Below are 15,786 nucleotides of genomic sequence, written 5' to 3'. Positions count from 1 at the left end.
ATCATAAATGGATGTTAGATTTTATCAAATCCTTTTTTATTTTATTTCCCCCTCCTTTCCTTTTTTATATTAGTAATATGTCTTCCCTGTTTTCTTGGTTATCTTGACTAAATATTTAAAAATTTTATTAATCTTGTCAAAGAACCAGCTTTTTTTGTTTTAATTTTCTCTGTTGGTTTCCGACAATTACATTGATTTCTTTTCTAATTTTTATTATTAGTTTTTATTGTGCTTATTTTGGGTTTTATTTGCTCTTCCTTTTATTGTTTCCTAAGGTAGATGCTTACATTTTTGATTATAGATCTTTGGTTTTCCCAGTGTAATTGTTCAATGGCATAAATTTCCCTCTAGGCACTGCTTTTGCTGCATCTAAGAACTTTTGTATGTTCTGTTTTCATTTCATTTAATTGAAAATAATTTTTCACTTCTCTTGAGACTTTTTCTTTGATCCTCTGTATTATTTAGAAATGTATTGTTGAATCTCCACATATTTGGGAGTTTTCCAACTATCTTCTTGTTATTGACCTCTAGATGAATGCCTGTGTGGTCTGAGAGCATATTTTATGTGATTTCTGTTCTTTCAGATTTGTCAAGGTGTGCTTTATGTCCCAGAATGTGGTTTGTCTTAGTGAATGTTCCACGTGACCTTGAGAAGAATGTATATTTTGCTGTTGTAGCATGAAGTGTTCCATGAAGAAATCCACTTCTTTCACAGTGCTATTCCATTCACTTCTGTCCTTTCTCATTGCCTACTGGAGTTTATAATTCATAATAAGAGGGTGTTGAATTCTCCAACTATTGAACTCAATTCATCTATTTCTGCTTGTATTCTATCAGCTCTTGCCTTATGTATTTTGCCTCTCTCTTACGCACATACACATGAAGTATTGCTGTGCCTTCTTGGAGAACAGACCCCTTTATCATTATGTAATGCCCCTCTCAATCTGTGAATTTTCCTTGGTTTGAAATCTGCATTATCTATTCATGTACATATGTCAACTTTCTTTTGACCTGTGTTGGCATGGGATACTTTTCTCCATCCTTTTACCCCTCATCTATGTGTGTCTTCATATTGAAAGTGGATTTCTTATAGACAGTATATAACTCAGTTTGTTTTTTATAAATCTGATATTACTGTATCTCTCAATTATATTAAGATCATTGATGATTAAGGTGGTTATTAATACAACTGGATTAATATCATCTCTTTTACTATTTCTTATATCTTGCTCTTGTTGTTTCTTTTTGTCTTCCACCTTCTTTGGCTGAAATTCAGCGTTTTATATGATTCTTCTTTTTCTTTTCTGTTAGAATATCAATTGCACATTTTTTAAAAAACTCTTTTAGTGCTTGCCCTTGAGTTTTCAATACTCATTTATAACTAACCAACCTTTTCTGCCAAATAACACTACACCACTACACTACATGCAAGTACTTCATAACACAGTATTCCCTGTTTCCCCATCCTGTCCCTTGTCACATTGCTGTGATTTATTTCACTTGTCCATAAGCTGCTCATTACCAAATACATTGTTGCTAATATTATATGAAACAAAATGTAATTTGTTATATTAATTGTAAGTATATAAAAGATATTTTACCTTCATATTTTTCCTTTTGTAATCCTTTACCTTTATCGTTTACATTCTTTCCGATAAATTTTTGAACATTTCATTCAAAGCAGGTGTACTCGAGACAAATTTCTTCAATTTTATCCCAGAAAGCCACTATATTTCCTTTGTTTTTGAAGGATAATTTTCCTTGACTGGAATTCTGAGAGAGTGGTTTTCTATTTTCAACACTCTACTCTGTTCTTGTTGCATGGTTTTTTGAAAAGAAGTCCAGTTTAATTTGAATTTTTGTTTCTTTATACCCAAGGTGTATGTCTTCTCCTGCACTTTTCACTATATTCCCTGTCTTCAATTTTTCTCTAGTTTCAATAGGATAATCTTCGGTGTGCACTTTTGTAGCTTATCATGTTTAGTGTTCTCTAAGCTTCCTAGATGTACAGTTTGCCAGCTCTCATTAATTTTAGGATATTTTGGTGATTATTATTTCAGTTGTTTCTTCTATTACTTTCTGCCTTTTTTATTTTCATTCATGTATTCCTGTTATGGGTAATTTAAGCCTCTGTTAAAGAGGGTTGTCCTAGGCTTCATGGATATTGTGTTCTGTCTTTTTTGTTCTTTTTGTCTCATAATGATAATATTTGTTTCATTAGATAGCATTTATGTAATTTCCCAACATGCTCTTGACCCTGCCATTACAGAGAAATATGAATTAATATGGTCACAGTAAAAATGAATAAATAATTTCCATGTGTTCTTGATGATGTTCAATTGATGAGGAAATGTGTACAGAAAACCAGTGAGTTTTCAATGATCACATCATAGAATAAATGTTTGGAGATGACAGAATCATACGTAACCTTCCTACTCATAGAGTGTAGATGCCTAGTGCTGTTAATCTCATGCATCCTCCTCTACAAATATTTGTAATGTTTTAGGACTCGGTGGCCATTGAGGATGTGACTGTGAGCTTCACTCTGGAGGAGTGGGCTTTACTGGATCCTTCACAGAAGAAACTCTACAGAGATGTGATGTGGGAAACCTTCAGGAACCTGGCCTCAGTAGGTAAGAACGAGGACATTCCTTCACTACATCAGTGAGAGGACAAGTGTTTCTGGCCTGTCAATGTTGTTCCAAGATGTAGAATGTGGAAAGGTGAGATATTGGTAAATAAAATAGAAATGGTCATAGCTTATCATGGTCTTAGAATCTAGAATTTTTTCTATAATTTCTAATACTTTGTAATCAACTTTTGGGGTCTGCGTTTCAGGGAAAACATGGGAAGATCATGATATTGAAGAAAAGTATCAAAAGCAGGAGAGAAAACTAAGGTGAGTCACATTCACAATAGAAAGCAGTGTCTCAGGTGAGAATCCTGGTATGTTATGAAATATTAAAAAGATGCAAACAAAACAAATAACTGTTGCTCCAAATTTAGCTATTCTTAGAAAATTTTCACTGAATAGACTTTCTGAAATGTGATGTAGAGGTTCAGCTTTTGCAAAGTAGCTGTCTTGGAAACAGTATTAATAAACCCTATATGTGAATATCACTGTTTGGATAATAGCAGGGGTGAGGTACTCTTGCAGAGTATTCAGGTTATTCAAGTTCTGAGCATTCAGACAAGGCAGAAAACCTAAGCTTTTCCTATAAATCACAATAAATATGACAAATACAAAATTGTTATAAGGAAATCATTAATAATGTGCTCCTCATTTTTTACAGAAGTCATATGGTAGAGAGACTCTGTGAAAGTGAAGAGGGTGGTCAATGTGGAGAAAACTTCAGCCTTCTTCCCAATCTCAAACTGAAAAAGAAAACTACAGCAAAACCGTATAAATGCAGTGCATGTGGAGAAGTCTTCATGCATCATTCATCCCTTAATAGGCATGTTAGATGTCACAATGAACACAGACCACATGCCTATCAAAAATGTGCTGAGAAGCCATATAAATGTAAGGAATGTGGGAAAGCCTTCCCTTTTCCCAGTTCTCTTCAAATACATGAAAGAACTCATACTGGAGAGAAACCCTATGAATGTAAAAATTGTGGTAAAGCATTCATTTCTTCCAAGTCTCTTCGAATACACGAAAGAATTCATACTGGAGAGAAACCCTATGAATGTAAGGAATGTGGGAAAGCCTTTACAGCTCCCTCAAGCCTTCGGTCACACATGATCTCTCACACTGGAGATGGACCTTATAAATGCAAGGAATGTAGGAAAGTATTCATTTCTCCCAGTGCTTTTCGAATACATGAAAGGAGTCACACTGGAGAGAAACCCTATGAATGTAAAAATTGTGGTAAAGCATTCACTTCTTCCAAGTCTCTTCGAATACATGAAAGAATTCATACGGGAGAGAAACCCTATGAATGTAAGGAATGTGGGAAAGCCTTTACAGCTCCCTCAAGTCTTCGCTTACACATGATCTCTCACACTGGAGATGGACCTTATAAATGTAAGGAATGTAAGAAAGTATTCATTTCTCCCAGTGCTTTTCAGATACATGAAAGGAGTCACACTGGAGAGAAACCCTATGAATGTAAATATTGTGGTAAAGCATTCATTTCTTCCAGGTCTCTTCGAATTCATGAAAGGAGACACACTGGAGAGAAACCCTATGAATGTAAAAATTGTGGTAAAGCCTTCAGTGATCCCAGTAGTTTTCGAATGCATGGAAGACTTCACGCTGGAAAGAGACCCTATAAATGTAAGGAATGTGGAAAAGCCTTTATTGCTCTCACAAACCTTCGAGTACACATGATCACTCACACTGGAGTCGGACCTTATAAATGTAAGGAATGTGGAAAAGTTTTCATTCATCCCAGTTCATTTCAAATACATGAAAGGAGTCACACTGGAGAGAAACCCTATGAATGTAAAGAATGTGGGAAAGCCTTCAGTTTGTACGCTAACTTAAAAAAACACCAAAAAACTCACACAGGACGGACACCCTTTGTATGTAAGGAATGTAGTAAGGCTTTTATTTCACTTCAAGCTTTCCAAATACATGAAAGAAATCACACTAGTGAGAAATTCTATGAATGTAAAAAATGCAATAAAGCACTCACTTCTTACAGTTCTTTTCGAAGACATGAAAGAAATCACACTAGAGAGAAACCCTATGAATGTAAGAAATGCAGTAAGACATTCGCTTATCCCAGTTCTCTTCGAGTACATGAAATAACTCACACTGGAGAGAAACCCTATGAATGTAAGGAATGTGGGAAAGCCTTTAGAGATCCCTCAAGCCTTCGATCACACATGATCTCTCACACTGGAGATAGACCTTATAAATGTAAGGAATGTGAGAAAGCATTTATTTCCCCCAGTGCCTTTCGAGTACATAAAAGGAGTCACACTGGAGAGAAACCCTATGAATGTAAAGAATGTGGTAAAGCATTCAGTTGTAGCAGTTCTCTTCGAGTACATGAAAGAATTCATATTGGAGAGAAACCCTATGAATGTAAAGAATGCTGTAAATCATTCAGTCGCACCAGTTCTCTTCGAGTACATGAAAGAGTTCATACAGGAGAGAAACCCTATGAATGTAAGGAATGCAGTAAAGCCTTCACTTCTTCCAGTTCTCTTCGAGGACATGAAAGAGTTCATACAGGAGAGAAACCCTATGAATGTGAAAAATGCAATAAAGCCTTCATTTCTTCCAGTTCTCTTCGAGGACATGAAAGAGTTCATACGGGAGAGAAACCCTATGAATGTAAGGAATGTAGGAAAGCCTTCAGTTCTCATCAAAATTTCCAAATACATAAAAGAAATCATACTGGAGAGAAACTGTATGAATGTGAAAAATGTCATAAAGCATTTAGTTTTCCCAGTTCTCTTCGAAGACATGAAAGAACTCATATTGAAGAGAAACCCTGTGAATGTCAGGAAGGTGGGAAAGCCTTTCTTTCTCATACAGACTTGTGAGGATATGTGAGAAGGCACACTAGAGCAAAACATGTAAATATAAAGAATGCAGGAAAGCCTTTTGTCATCTGAGTTCTTTCTGAAGGCATAAAAGGAGTCACTTGATAAAAACCTCTGGAATGTAAACAGCGTGGGAAAGACTTCAGATGGCCTACATCCTTCTATGTGAATCTCTTACCAAAAAGAAATATAAATGTAAGTCATGAAAAAGCTTGATGGAAGTTTACTTGTGTATGATGTTCTAGAAAACATTCAACATAAGAGAGTTGTGGTAAAAGTTGTAAACATACTGTGTTTACGCAGCCTCTTTCCTAAAGTGCAGCATTGGATTGTGGGTTTCTATTAATTACTTTCAGAAATGAACATTGAAGTGAGATAATTCTGAAAGTCATCCTTCATCAATAGTATATAAGATTACTAGGTAGTAATCTTTTTCCTTAAATCTGTTAATAGTATTTTCTCTTTAATTGTTTTTTATAATGTTTTAAGTGTTCTGTATTAAGGGGCCATTGAAAAATGACATTTTGTGTGTGTTGGGATTTTCTTACTGGCCTTGTATCACAGTTCCTGGATATGCCTCATCCATTGTGTATATTGTTCTTTTCTCAGAGAAAACTCTTTTTGGAGGGTGCTGAGTATAGAAGCCTGTTTTTATTTTCCATGCCATTAAACATTTGGAACAAAGTTTTATGTGTGGCAAGTTTATCAAAGAGTATAGTTTCATGGGAATTCTTATTTTCATATTTGGGCCTTTCCTTTTTGTCCTTCCTTCTGACTGGTATTTGGTGAATAGGCTTTGAATCTTGCAGAGGCCTGTGAGAGGGCAACAAAATCGAGAGCTGGAAATATCACCCTTGTATTATGTTGTGTTGATGAGGGTAATATTAAGAACCAGATCTTTAAGAATCTATCCCCTTTATGGTTCCATGCTGGAATTCACCAGTAGCTTCACTTGCATGAGATTTGGACGGCAAAAGCAAACAAGGCATTACGCAGATTTTGGAGCCACCACACAGGGGGAGAGACAGCTACATAGGAGCTCTGAGGACACGACTTTCTGTCCAATTCTCTGGGTTCTTTGGCCCTTTAGTCAAGAGTATCTTGAAAACCACACCAACTGTTAGATTTTCATTTTCATAGAGGTGTATTTTCCACTGATGTTTTCAGAAGTTTCACATCAAAAATCCATTAGGGTTAGGATTTTTCTGTAAGGCCTCCTGGAACCTAATTCAGACTTTTCTGGTTGAGATGTTCTCTGATTCCTTTCTTCTCTAGATGATATCTGTATGAGATCTAATTTATATAGTAAATACTTTATGCTAGTGAATATGTTTCCCTGATTCACCATGACATCTACAATGGGACATAAAAAGAAAGATATAGAAGTTTGTTTCTCTCCTGCATTGTGCAGAGGCTGCATTGACCCAGTTCTTCCATGTGAGAATAATTTCTTTTCTCAGGTCAGGAAGACTGTGTGTTTCCTATTACTTGCAGCCAAAAGTATTCCCTCAATGCATTTTCAATAATGTTTGATTGTACGTCATTAAAACTGTCCATTTCTTGGTGAAATGAACGCTTCTGTAGTTGTTTCATTGTTATATTTTACCAACTGTTTTCTAAACCATGGTATGTTAATAACTAATATTGTGGCTTTCATTTCCTCAGAGAATATATTAAATCCATATTTATTATGGATTTTCAGAATACTTTGCAAGTTTCTCACTTAATCATTATACATTATAAGTCAATTTTATCATGTGCATACAAATTCAGCTATTTTTTCCTCAGGCAAACTTTATCTTTTATTTTATGGTTATAATCTTTGTCACGAAAGTAAGTTCTCATTCATTCTTAACCCCAAACTTAAAGATATGTTCCACTTCTCCACCAGAATTTTTTTTTAAAGATTTTATTTTTTTCCTTTTCCCCCCCAAAGCCCCCTGATACATAGTTGTATTATATTCTTCGTTGTGGGTCCTTCTAGCTGTGGCATGTGGGATGCTGCCTCAGCATGGTTTGATGACCAGTGCCATGTCCGCGCCCAGGATTCAAACCAACGAAACACTGGGCCGCCTGCAGCAGAGCACGCGAACTTGACCACTCGGCCACGGGGCCAGCCCCATTAACCCCAAATTTAAAAATCCTGGTTTTTCCAGTGCCCGCTTGCCAGTAACTTGCAGGATTTCATCTGTAGTCAAAGAGAGGGGTGTAATGAATTCTAATAAGAATGACCACAGACCATGAAGGACTGAGAGGTTTAAGAGAAACGGTGCTCAAAAGGACATCTTACAAGATTTTGGCTTGTGTTTGTGGATTTGATTGCTATTCAAGAAAGCAAGTCATTTTCTGTATTTAAAGCTGTGAGGGGGTAAACAATTCTATCTTTGGTAAACATAATCATTGTTTTCTAGAAGACAAAAACAATGTAGTGGAACTAAAGTTAATTTGTAAGAAGCTCCAGTTAGTCATTTTAGTAAGAAGGGAATATTACTCATTTTTATAATTTGGAATTTTATCTTTCACCAGTTTTTCTGGTATGGTTACAAAATACCCTTTCTTTTGCCTTGACAACTGTGTAAATTTGATGAAGGAGGTATGTGACATTTTTCTCTTCACCAGGATAAGTTTTGGCCTGGCAGTGGATGCAGCCAGCTCCTGGGTCCTCTGGAGCAGCTTTTCCCTGTCCTACTTATAGTCAAACCAGTGATGTATTTCCCATGGTGTCTTAGACATTGTTTACCATAAAGTATCTCAATTAAAATATATAAATTCACTTCTTAGTGTACTACATAATATTTTTAATGTCTTCTTTAATATCTTTTTAATAAAGGCCCTCAACTCAGGCCTTTGAGTTTAGATAAATTGTGAGACAATACACACCTAGCAAGGGAGAGAAACAGGACCACTGTGCCAATCAAGCCTTTCTTTCTCAGAGACTGTGCTCTTGATGCTAATGTTTCAACATCCCTCACATGCCATGCACTATGGAGACAATGTACCTAATTTAGGAGAAATAAGGCAGGTAGGATTTATATATAGCTGCATGAAATAAACAAATTCTCACAGTCATGGGGTTTATATGTTTGTGGGAAAAGAGATGGCTAGCAAATGATAAAGCTGTGCTTTGTAAGGTGGAAATAAGGGCCTTGAAAGAAAGGTAAAAACAGTATAAGCTAACAAGGAGGCCAAGGTGGGTAGATATCCTTTCTGTGAGGGTAGGGGTGAGTGAGGATGTCATTCTTGTTATCTGGGAGTTAAAACTTCGTATTGATTTAGGCAACAGACATTTGTGATGTCTTTTTTTGTGTTTAATATTCTAGGAGAGGATTTTCACTTACGTTTAAATATTTAAAATGTTATAGTATTTGGCATTTTCATTTTGCTGCTCTACAGACTGAATATGCTATACCCCACTAAACCGTGGAGTTCCTCCCATTTACAGAAAGAGTTGCCTTCATCTGCAGTGTCCTAGCTCATCCTGAGTGTATTCTATCATTAGAGTCATAACTATGCAAGTCCACTGTGATCTCGCAGTGGAAACCTCAAAAACAGCTCTGGGTGTTTAGAGGCAATCATCCGAGGAGTAATGAGGTGAGCTGCAGAGAGAGGGTGTCATTTGGAGTAGTATCCTAATGAGTATAAAAGGAGAAATGGGAGATTTTCAACATCTTTTCATCTCAGGAGTGGCTGGAAGTCTTATTTCAGTGGTTCACAAAGCCCCATAGTCCAGATTGCTGTTCACACGTTTCACTGCCATATGCCTAGACATCCAGCACATATTGTGGAAATGTGGGAAACATTAACAATTTTGAGGTTTAGAAGAGCAAGGGAAGTTCAATCTTTTCCATTTGTTTAGTGTCAACTTATGTATCGGAGAGGGTCCTGTTCAAATGGGCACCGCAAGTTCTTTTAGGGTGATGATGTATTTTCCATCTTTTGAATGCAGTATTACTATACATGTGTGAAAACTCCTAAATACACTAAAAATATTTTATATATATTTTTATTATACGTATACATGTCTGTATAGTAAAGAAAACACATAACACAATTGCTTTCAGATGCCAGGAGAATGTTAACTTTCCTGAACCATGATTTAATGTGCTCAAGTCTTTCCACCACTGTGGGATCCTTCTTAGGAAGAATTGGAGGAGTGGGGAAGAAGGACTCAGTCCTCTGCGGCCTTTCTTGCAGCCTTGTCTTAGTAAAAAAAAAAAAAAAAAAAAAAAACATTCCCTAGAGCTGTCCCTGCCCTCATCTCATACACATGACCTTAGTGAGAGGCTCCCAGAACCTTTGAGTTTGAATGAGCCTCCTTGGACAAACCTTAGGAATTACAGTGGTTCTATGCCTGTGGACTCCTCGTTCATGTGCATCAGCATCATTTTTTTCATTGCCATCCATAGACCGTTTCCTGCTGTTCATTTCCCATCTCAAACCTTGCTCTGTGCCTGCTGACTTGGAAACATCTTTAGAAATCCACACATGTCCCACTCTGCAAAATTCCTCTGAGGCAACGGGAGGGGGCAGTGAGCTGAGAGGGTGACAGAAGCAGTGGTAGAACCCATGTCAGGGGCACATTCTGGCAGCCACAGTGATGCAGCCATCTCAGATTTCTCAGATCTGCTTGCTTGCTTACTCACACAACAGTTATAAATTGACTTACATTGGATTGAGAAACAACACTGTAGGATTTTTGACATAGCACTCAGTACCATTAGTGTCCCCCTCCCCCCACTCCTTTATCATAGAGGCTTTAGCAGCCTCCCATCATGCATCCAAGAGTTTAATCCTCCCGTGGTCAACATAAATTGCCCAAGGCATTCTGTACCAGAAACTATTGTCTTCGGCGGGTGCTGCACACAATTAGAGAAGCCACTGTTGGCAACTGACAGTCTTTTTCTAAATGGAGCCCCTCCCAAGGCCTGAGTTAATGATTCTCCACAGCCAGCACCCATGGATGCAGGACCCCTCAGGCTTGCTAATCAAAGCCCTCCTCATTGAAGAGATAGGGGTACTTACAGCATAGGGCCAAAGATGGGACCTCTGCTTTATCCCACGAACAGTAGGAAGGGTGTTTCCCTCTGCTCTGATTGCTGTTTCCATTGTGGAGGAGGAAATTTGCTTTTCAGACACATTGGACACTTGGCGAGTCACTTGGGGGCACATGGGTGACCAGGATGTACATATACTTTACGGGCAGTGTGCACCACCACACCTAATGGAGCCCAGTGCAGAGAGCCTGGCTTCTGTCCCTAGAACTAAGGGGCCATCCCTGATCAAAGAACAGACCCAAGCATCAGATCGATGAGTCAAGTAGCGGGCATGCTGTCAACAGAAAATTTCTTGGCCAAGAATCAAACACATCTGTACATCTTTACAGATCCTTTGGCCATTGCCAATGATCTAGCTGTGTTGTCCCACCAATAGCAACGACTCCTTACCCAAGGTTGCCACCTACGGCATAAAGAACCCTGGGAATATCTTGCCTCACAATTACCCAAGTACACATCGGGTCACTCCTTACTCTGAACATATTAAACCTCAGTCTGCAGAAGCTCATTTCATTGCTCAGGGTGATAATTGACTCATTTCTGAGACACATATCAACACCTCAGAACTGATGGTATTAACCTTGGTTCTATGTTCCCACAAAAACATTTATAGGCCTCTAACCTAAGAGTCTAGCCAAAATTCAGTTGATTTCCGTCCTCTGCCATGGTTAACTCAGTGACTGACGGATGAATGCACCTGATGTGAAAAAACAAGTCTCTGGTATTATAATTGATGGACATACCTTCTGGCTGAGAAAGGGGTCTCCACTGCTGATGGCAGATAGACTTTGTAGGGCCACTAACCGCCTCTGCTGGGCTCCGTGCTGTGCTCAGACCATGATATAAACATATACACAAACTACGCATGCTGTCATACGTGATGCTGCTGAAGCCAAAATACAAAGACACCAAGATGCCCTAGAAATTATTGATATTATCAACTCAATTGTACCTGTTTTACAACTGAAGGCTACCACCCCCATCGGATAGTCTTATGGCTTACTTAGACAAAATTTGCTTTCTTCTAAACAGGCCCTCCTGCTGTTTGAGGCATTAGTTAGAGTCAATCCCCAGTATTTATGGCTTATATACTTTGTTGTGATCAGCAGGCTTACTGGCACCTTATAGATAGATGCCTTTCAGTAATAGATATCTGTGCCAAAATGGTCACTTCTGCAGGTCTTGGCTTCTTGTAATTGTGCACCCTAGGCACCACTGTTGTATCCCATGCTGAGCCTTCCTCCTCACATTGCCTGTCGCCTGTGTGCCCTGCATGTCCATACTTCATTTTGGGCGCCCTCCTTCAAATACCCATTTAGCCCATCAAATACAAATGTGCTGTTTTCCTACCACTTGCAATCATGTGCTTATTGGTGTGGGAGTCCCTGGTACTGACCTGGACACACATGATGTATTCAGTAAACACATGATTAATAGCAACCAAGAAATGTCCCAAACACTCAGAATACGTGTAGCAGACAGCTTATGTTTGAGATGTTTTCCTGAAGGAAAACCCCCTGTCAGCCATGGTAGCTGCTGACTGCTTGGGTTTGGGCTATTTATCAACCAGCCAGGGAGAGCTGTTCCCTAAAACGGCTGCTCGCTGCATGTGGGCAGGCTGCACTGGCAGGGTGCCACCAAGAACACAACAACTTAAACAGGAGCGCTACTAAAATATGTGAACAGAGCTCCAGAACCATACTCACACACTTTCCTGGATCTCTCCAACACTTTTGGATGATTAGATTCAAATTATTTTTTCAGGCTTGATCATCTTAATATAATATGTTGCTTTTGCTTTTCACATGGCTTTTTAATTAATATTCAAATCAAATTCATTTAGGTGAGATTTCTCATTATTCAGTCAACTAACCTCAGAAGTGAACACCAATAAAGTCACTGACATTATCTTCAATATTTGAATCTCAATCGGCTGTAGACACCTGCTCACCTTGTCAGGTCCACAATGGTAAACAAGTTAGGAAGGTTGACATGTGCCCTTTTCTTTGTGTCAGTGGATAGGAGAGTGAAACCTTTAAAACGGGCACCTTCTATCTGTGCACACCTTAAACGGCCAACCCCATGTCCTTTGGACAAACCACCTGAACCAGCTTTCCCTTGTCCTACTCTCCATAAAAAGTACCTTTGAGTAAGAAACATATTTCTATTAAAGTGATGCATCAGTCTTGATGTGTGGTCCTATTAAGGTAGGATGTTGATCCTGTCCTCAAAACGGCAATGATAAGAGAGAAGGTAACTGATGGAAAAAGTCTTTCAGAATAGACACAGGATTTTTAGAAGATGAGGATAAGAAATCCAAGTACCAGGGCCAGCACAGTGGCAGAGTGCTTACATTTGTGTGCTCCACTTAAGTGGCCTGGGGTTCATGGGTTTGGATCCTGGGTGTGGACCTACACACTGCTCATCAAGTCATGCTGCAGTGGCATCCCACATACAAAATGGAGGAAGATTGCCACAGATGTTAGCTCAGTGACAACCATCCTCAAGCAAAAAGAGGAACATTGGCAAGAGATGTTAACTCAGGGCCAGTCTTCCTCACCACACACACACACACACACACAAAAGTGGAATCCAAATACAGAGACTGCAGTATTATAATGTTTTAAGATGCATTAGGCACAAAAGAAAAACTTTGAAACCACCCATAAGAGCTCTAGCAGAACAATCAATGGGTGAATAGGGTATAGTTTCACAAGGGAAAAATGCAGAGCACCCAAATAAATGGATGGGTCCTGTTCCAATATGTGGAGCTCTGAGTGATCATTCTCATCTTTACAACCAGAAAAAACTGAACAACCTGAAAGGCAACACCTCTTCTTAGATCCATGAGAGATTTGAGATTACATAGCAAAACAATGCTCCCAAAATGAGAGACCAGTGAATATAGAGAATTACCACTTACTGGGAGGAGAAATGACTGGAGCCAGCCACCTCTAGGAACACATAAACTGTTAGAGATGAATTTGGCAACATGTGGACTAGTCTGAGAATCAAAAACATTCGTGCCTGTAGTCTTAGGAACCTTCCTAAAATTCGTGAACTTTTCCTACAGAAGCTCAAGCAGGTTCTCACCATGGAGACTGGAAGAAAACTTCTCATTCTCCATGCAGGAAGTGAAGGGAAAACATTTTGATATACACGCAAAGCATCCTCTCTGTAACTTAGGCCATCCCTCAAAGAAAACTAACTTGGCAAAGCCTTATCTCATTGGGGAAGAGCAGTCCAACAACTCCCAGACTCTTCAAGTTTCCTCTATGACAAAAGTGGAGGAATAAATGCTAAGAATCTCTTCTGGAGTTCATAGTCCAGGGATTCTGTCCACCAAAACATTACTAGTTTAATCATAACATAAGAGAATATTTAGCCAGCCTAATACCTTCCCACCATATCAACAGGGATCTAACATAAAAACAGCAGAATAAAATGGGGTTGTAAGACACAGAGTCTACATAATATTGAGTTTCTAGGGATCCCAAAACACACTAGGGAAGGAAATTACGAAGACACTGGAGGATATTGAAGCCCCTGACACCTACAGCTAAAGTGAACATTAATAGTCTAAGGCCTGTTCAGGAAATCATGCAGCCTTACACTAAAGGACTATCTACCTGTAATCTTATTGTGAAAATTCACAAATATGTGGAAATTAAACACTCTTGGACAACAACTGGGTCAAAGAGACAATCAATAGAGAATTTAAGAAATATCTCAATACAAAAATGAAAACAATTTACAAAAACTCGTGCAATGCAGCATAAGGAGTAATAGAAGGGAAGTTTCTACCAATAAACACCTATATTAAGAAAGAAAGCAAAATAACAACCTAAAATTACAACTTAAGGAACTAGAAAAAGAACAACAAACTCAACTTTAAAGTAGCAAAGTTAGGAAAGAAAGATTAAAGATAAACTAAATAGAATATAGGAAAACAGAAAAATTACAAAAATAACAATTTTTTATATAAACACAATAGGCAAACCCTTCACTGAAAAGAATAGAGAAGAATAAAGTATATACAATCAGAAATGAAAGAGGACATATTAAAACAGATGCCTCAAAACTGAAAAGAATCAAAAAGGACTATTATATGTGAAAAAAATTGGATAACCTAGAAGAAATGGATAAATTCCTAGAAACATACAACCTACCAATGAAAAATTAAAAATAGCCTGAACACACCAATAACAAATTCAAAGAATTAATTGCAATCCTTAAACTCTTCCAAAAACTAGAAGGAATGCTTCCAAACTCACTTTTTTGAGGCCAGCATCTACCCGATACAAAAGCCAGAGAAAGACATCCCAAGAAAAGAAAACTACAAGCCAATACCTCTGTTTCAACTTGACTTGGCCATAGTGCCAAAATGTTTAATCCAACATCCCACTAGATATTTCAGTGCAAAGTTTTTCTCCTGAGATTATCATTTCAATGGGTGGAGTTTAAGTGAGTGAGATTACCCTCCACAGTGTGGATGCACCTCAGCCAATCAACTGTAGTTCTTAATAGAACAAAAACTGACCTTCCTTGATCAGGAAGGATTCTGCCTCTAGACTGACTTTTGACTTGGATTACAACCCTTTCTTAGAGTATCCAACCTGCCCATCTAGATTGCAGATTTCCAATTCACCCAAACTCCATAATCAGATGAGCCACTTCCTTAAAGAAAAAGAGCGATGTCAGCATTATGGCAGGGTGAGCTGCTCCCTTCCTCTCTCCCTTTCAATCTATAGGTAGTCAGACATTCATAACTCAACAAAGTTTCCTCTGCTTGACACACCAGTATGCTGGAGAGATCCATGTATCTGTCCATTGGAATTATAATGATTAGAGCACATAGAAGGGGCAGAAATGGGGTAACAGTGGAGGCAGGGCCCACAAACCCAGCCCTCTGGGCATGGCTGATGAGACCACAGCCCCAGAAAACCTGGTGGCAGCAGTGGAGGCAGCACATGCTACTTTGGCCCCCCATTGCTGTGACACCCATGGCCACAGATAAATGTGCAAGAGCAGTAGCAGGCCTGTGACCCCAGACCCCAACTGTGGCTGCAGTGTCTGCAAACCTGACAGCCCCAGAGGTAGTAGAGGTGCATGTGACCCCAGCTCCCACCCCACACTCCCCTCCCCAGCAGCAGCAGTAGTGCCTGTGACCCAGGCATTCCCAGAAACAATGGAGGTACATGCCCTCCCAGTGCCCCTGGTGGTGATACCAATG

The 15,786-nt window shown here is 38.8% G+C and overlaps 1 protein-coding gene across 12 annotated transcripts in view; it reads left to right on the top strand.

Moving 5' to 3' along the window:
• The window catches only part of LOC103545474 (zinc finger protein 709-like), a 78,655-nt gene that overhangs the window by 34,547 nt on the left and 28,322 nt on the right, over nucleotides 1-15,786 (top strand). For 7 of the 12 annotated variants that reach the window (XM_070625359.1, XM_070625357.1, XM_070625360.1 and 4 more), the window contains 3 exons: nucleotides 2,507-2,633; nucleotides 2,839-2,899; nucleotides 3,294-6,183. In XM_070625359.1, the coding sequence (XP_070481460.1) occupies nucleotides 2,507-2,633; nucleotides 2,839-2,899; nucleotides 3,294-5,499 (2,394 nt within the window). In that variant the 3' untranslated portion in view covers nucleotides 5,500-6,183. Of the gene's footprint in view, nucleotides 1-2,506; nucleotides 2,724-2,838; nucleotides 2,900-3,293; nucleotides 6,184-15,786 lie in introns of those variants that run through there. The other 5 variants (XM_070625363.1, XM_070625364.1, XM_070625365.1 and 2 more) reach the window with 3 other exon arrangements.

This window comes from Equus przewalskii, chromosome 6 (assembly GCF_037783145.1).
Source record: "Equus przewalskii isolate Varuska chromosome 6, EquPr2, whole genome shotgun sequence".
Classification (NCBI taxonomy): domain Eukaryota; kingdom Metazoa; phylum Chordata; class Mammalia; order Perissodactyla; family Equidae; genus Equus; species Equus przewalskii.
The sequence above is the reverse complement of the archived record's forward strand: the minus strand, read 5'-3'. Positions and strand labels throughout refer to the sequence as shown.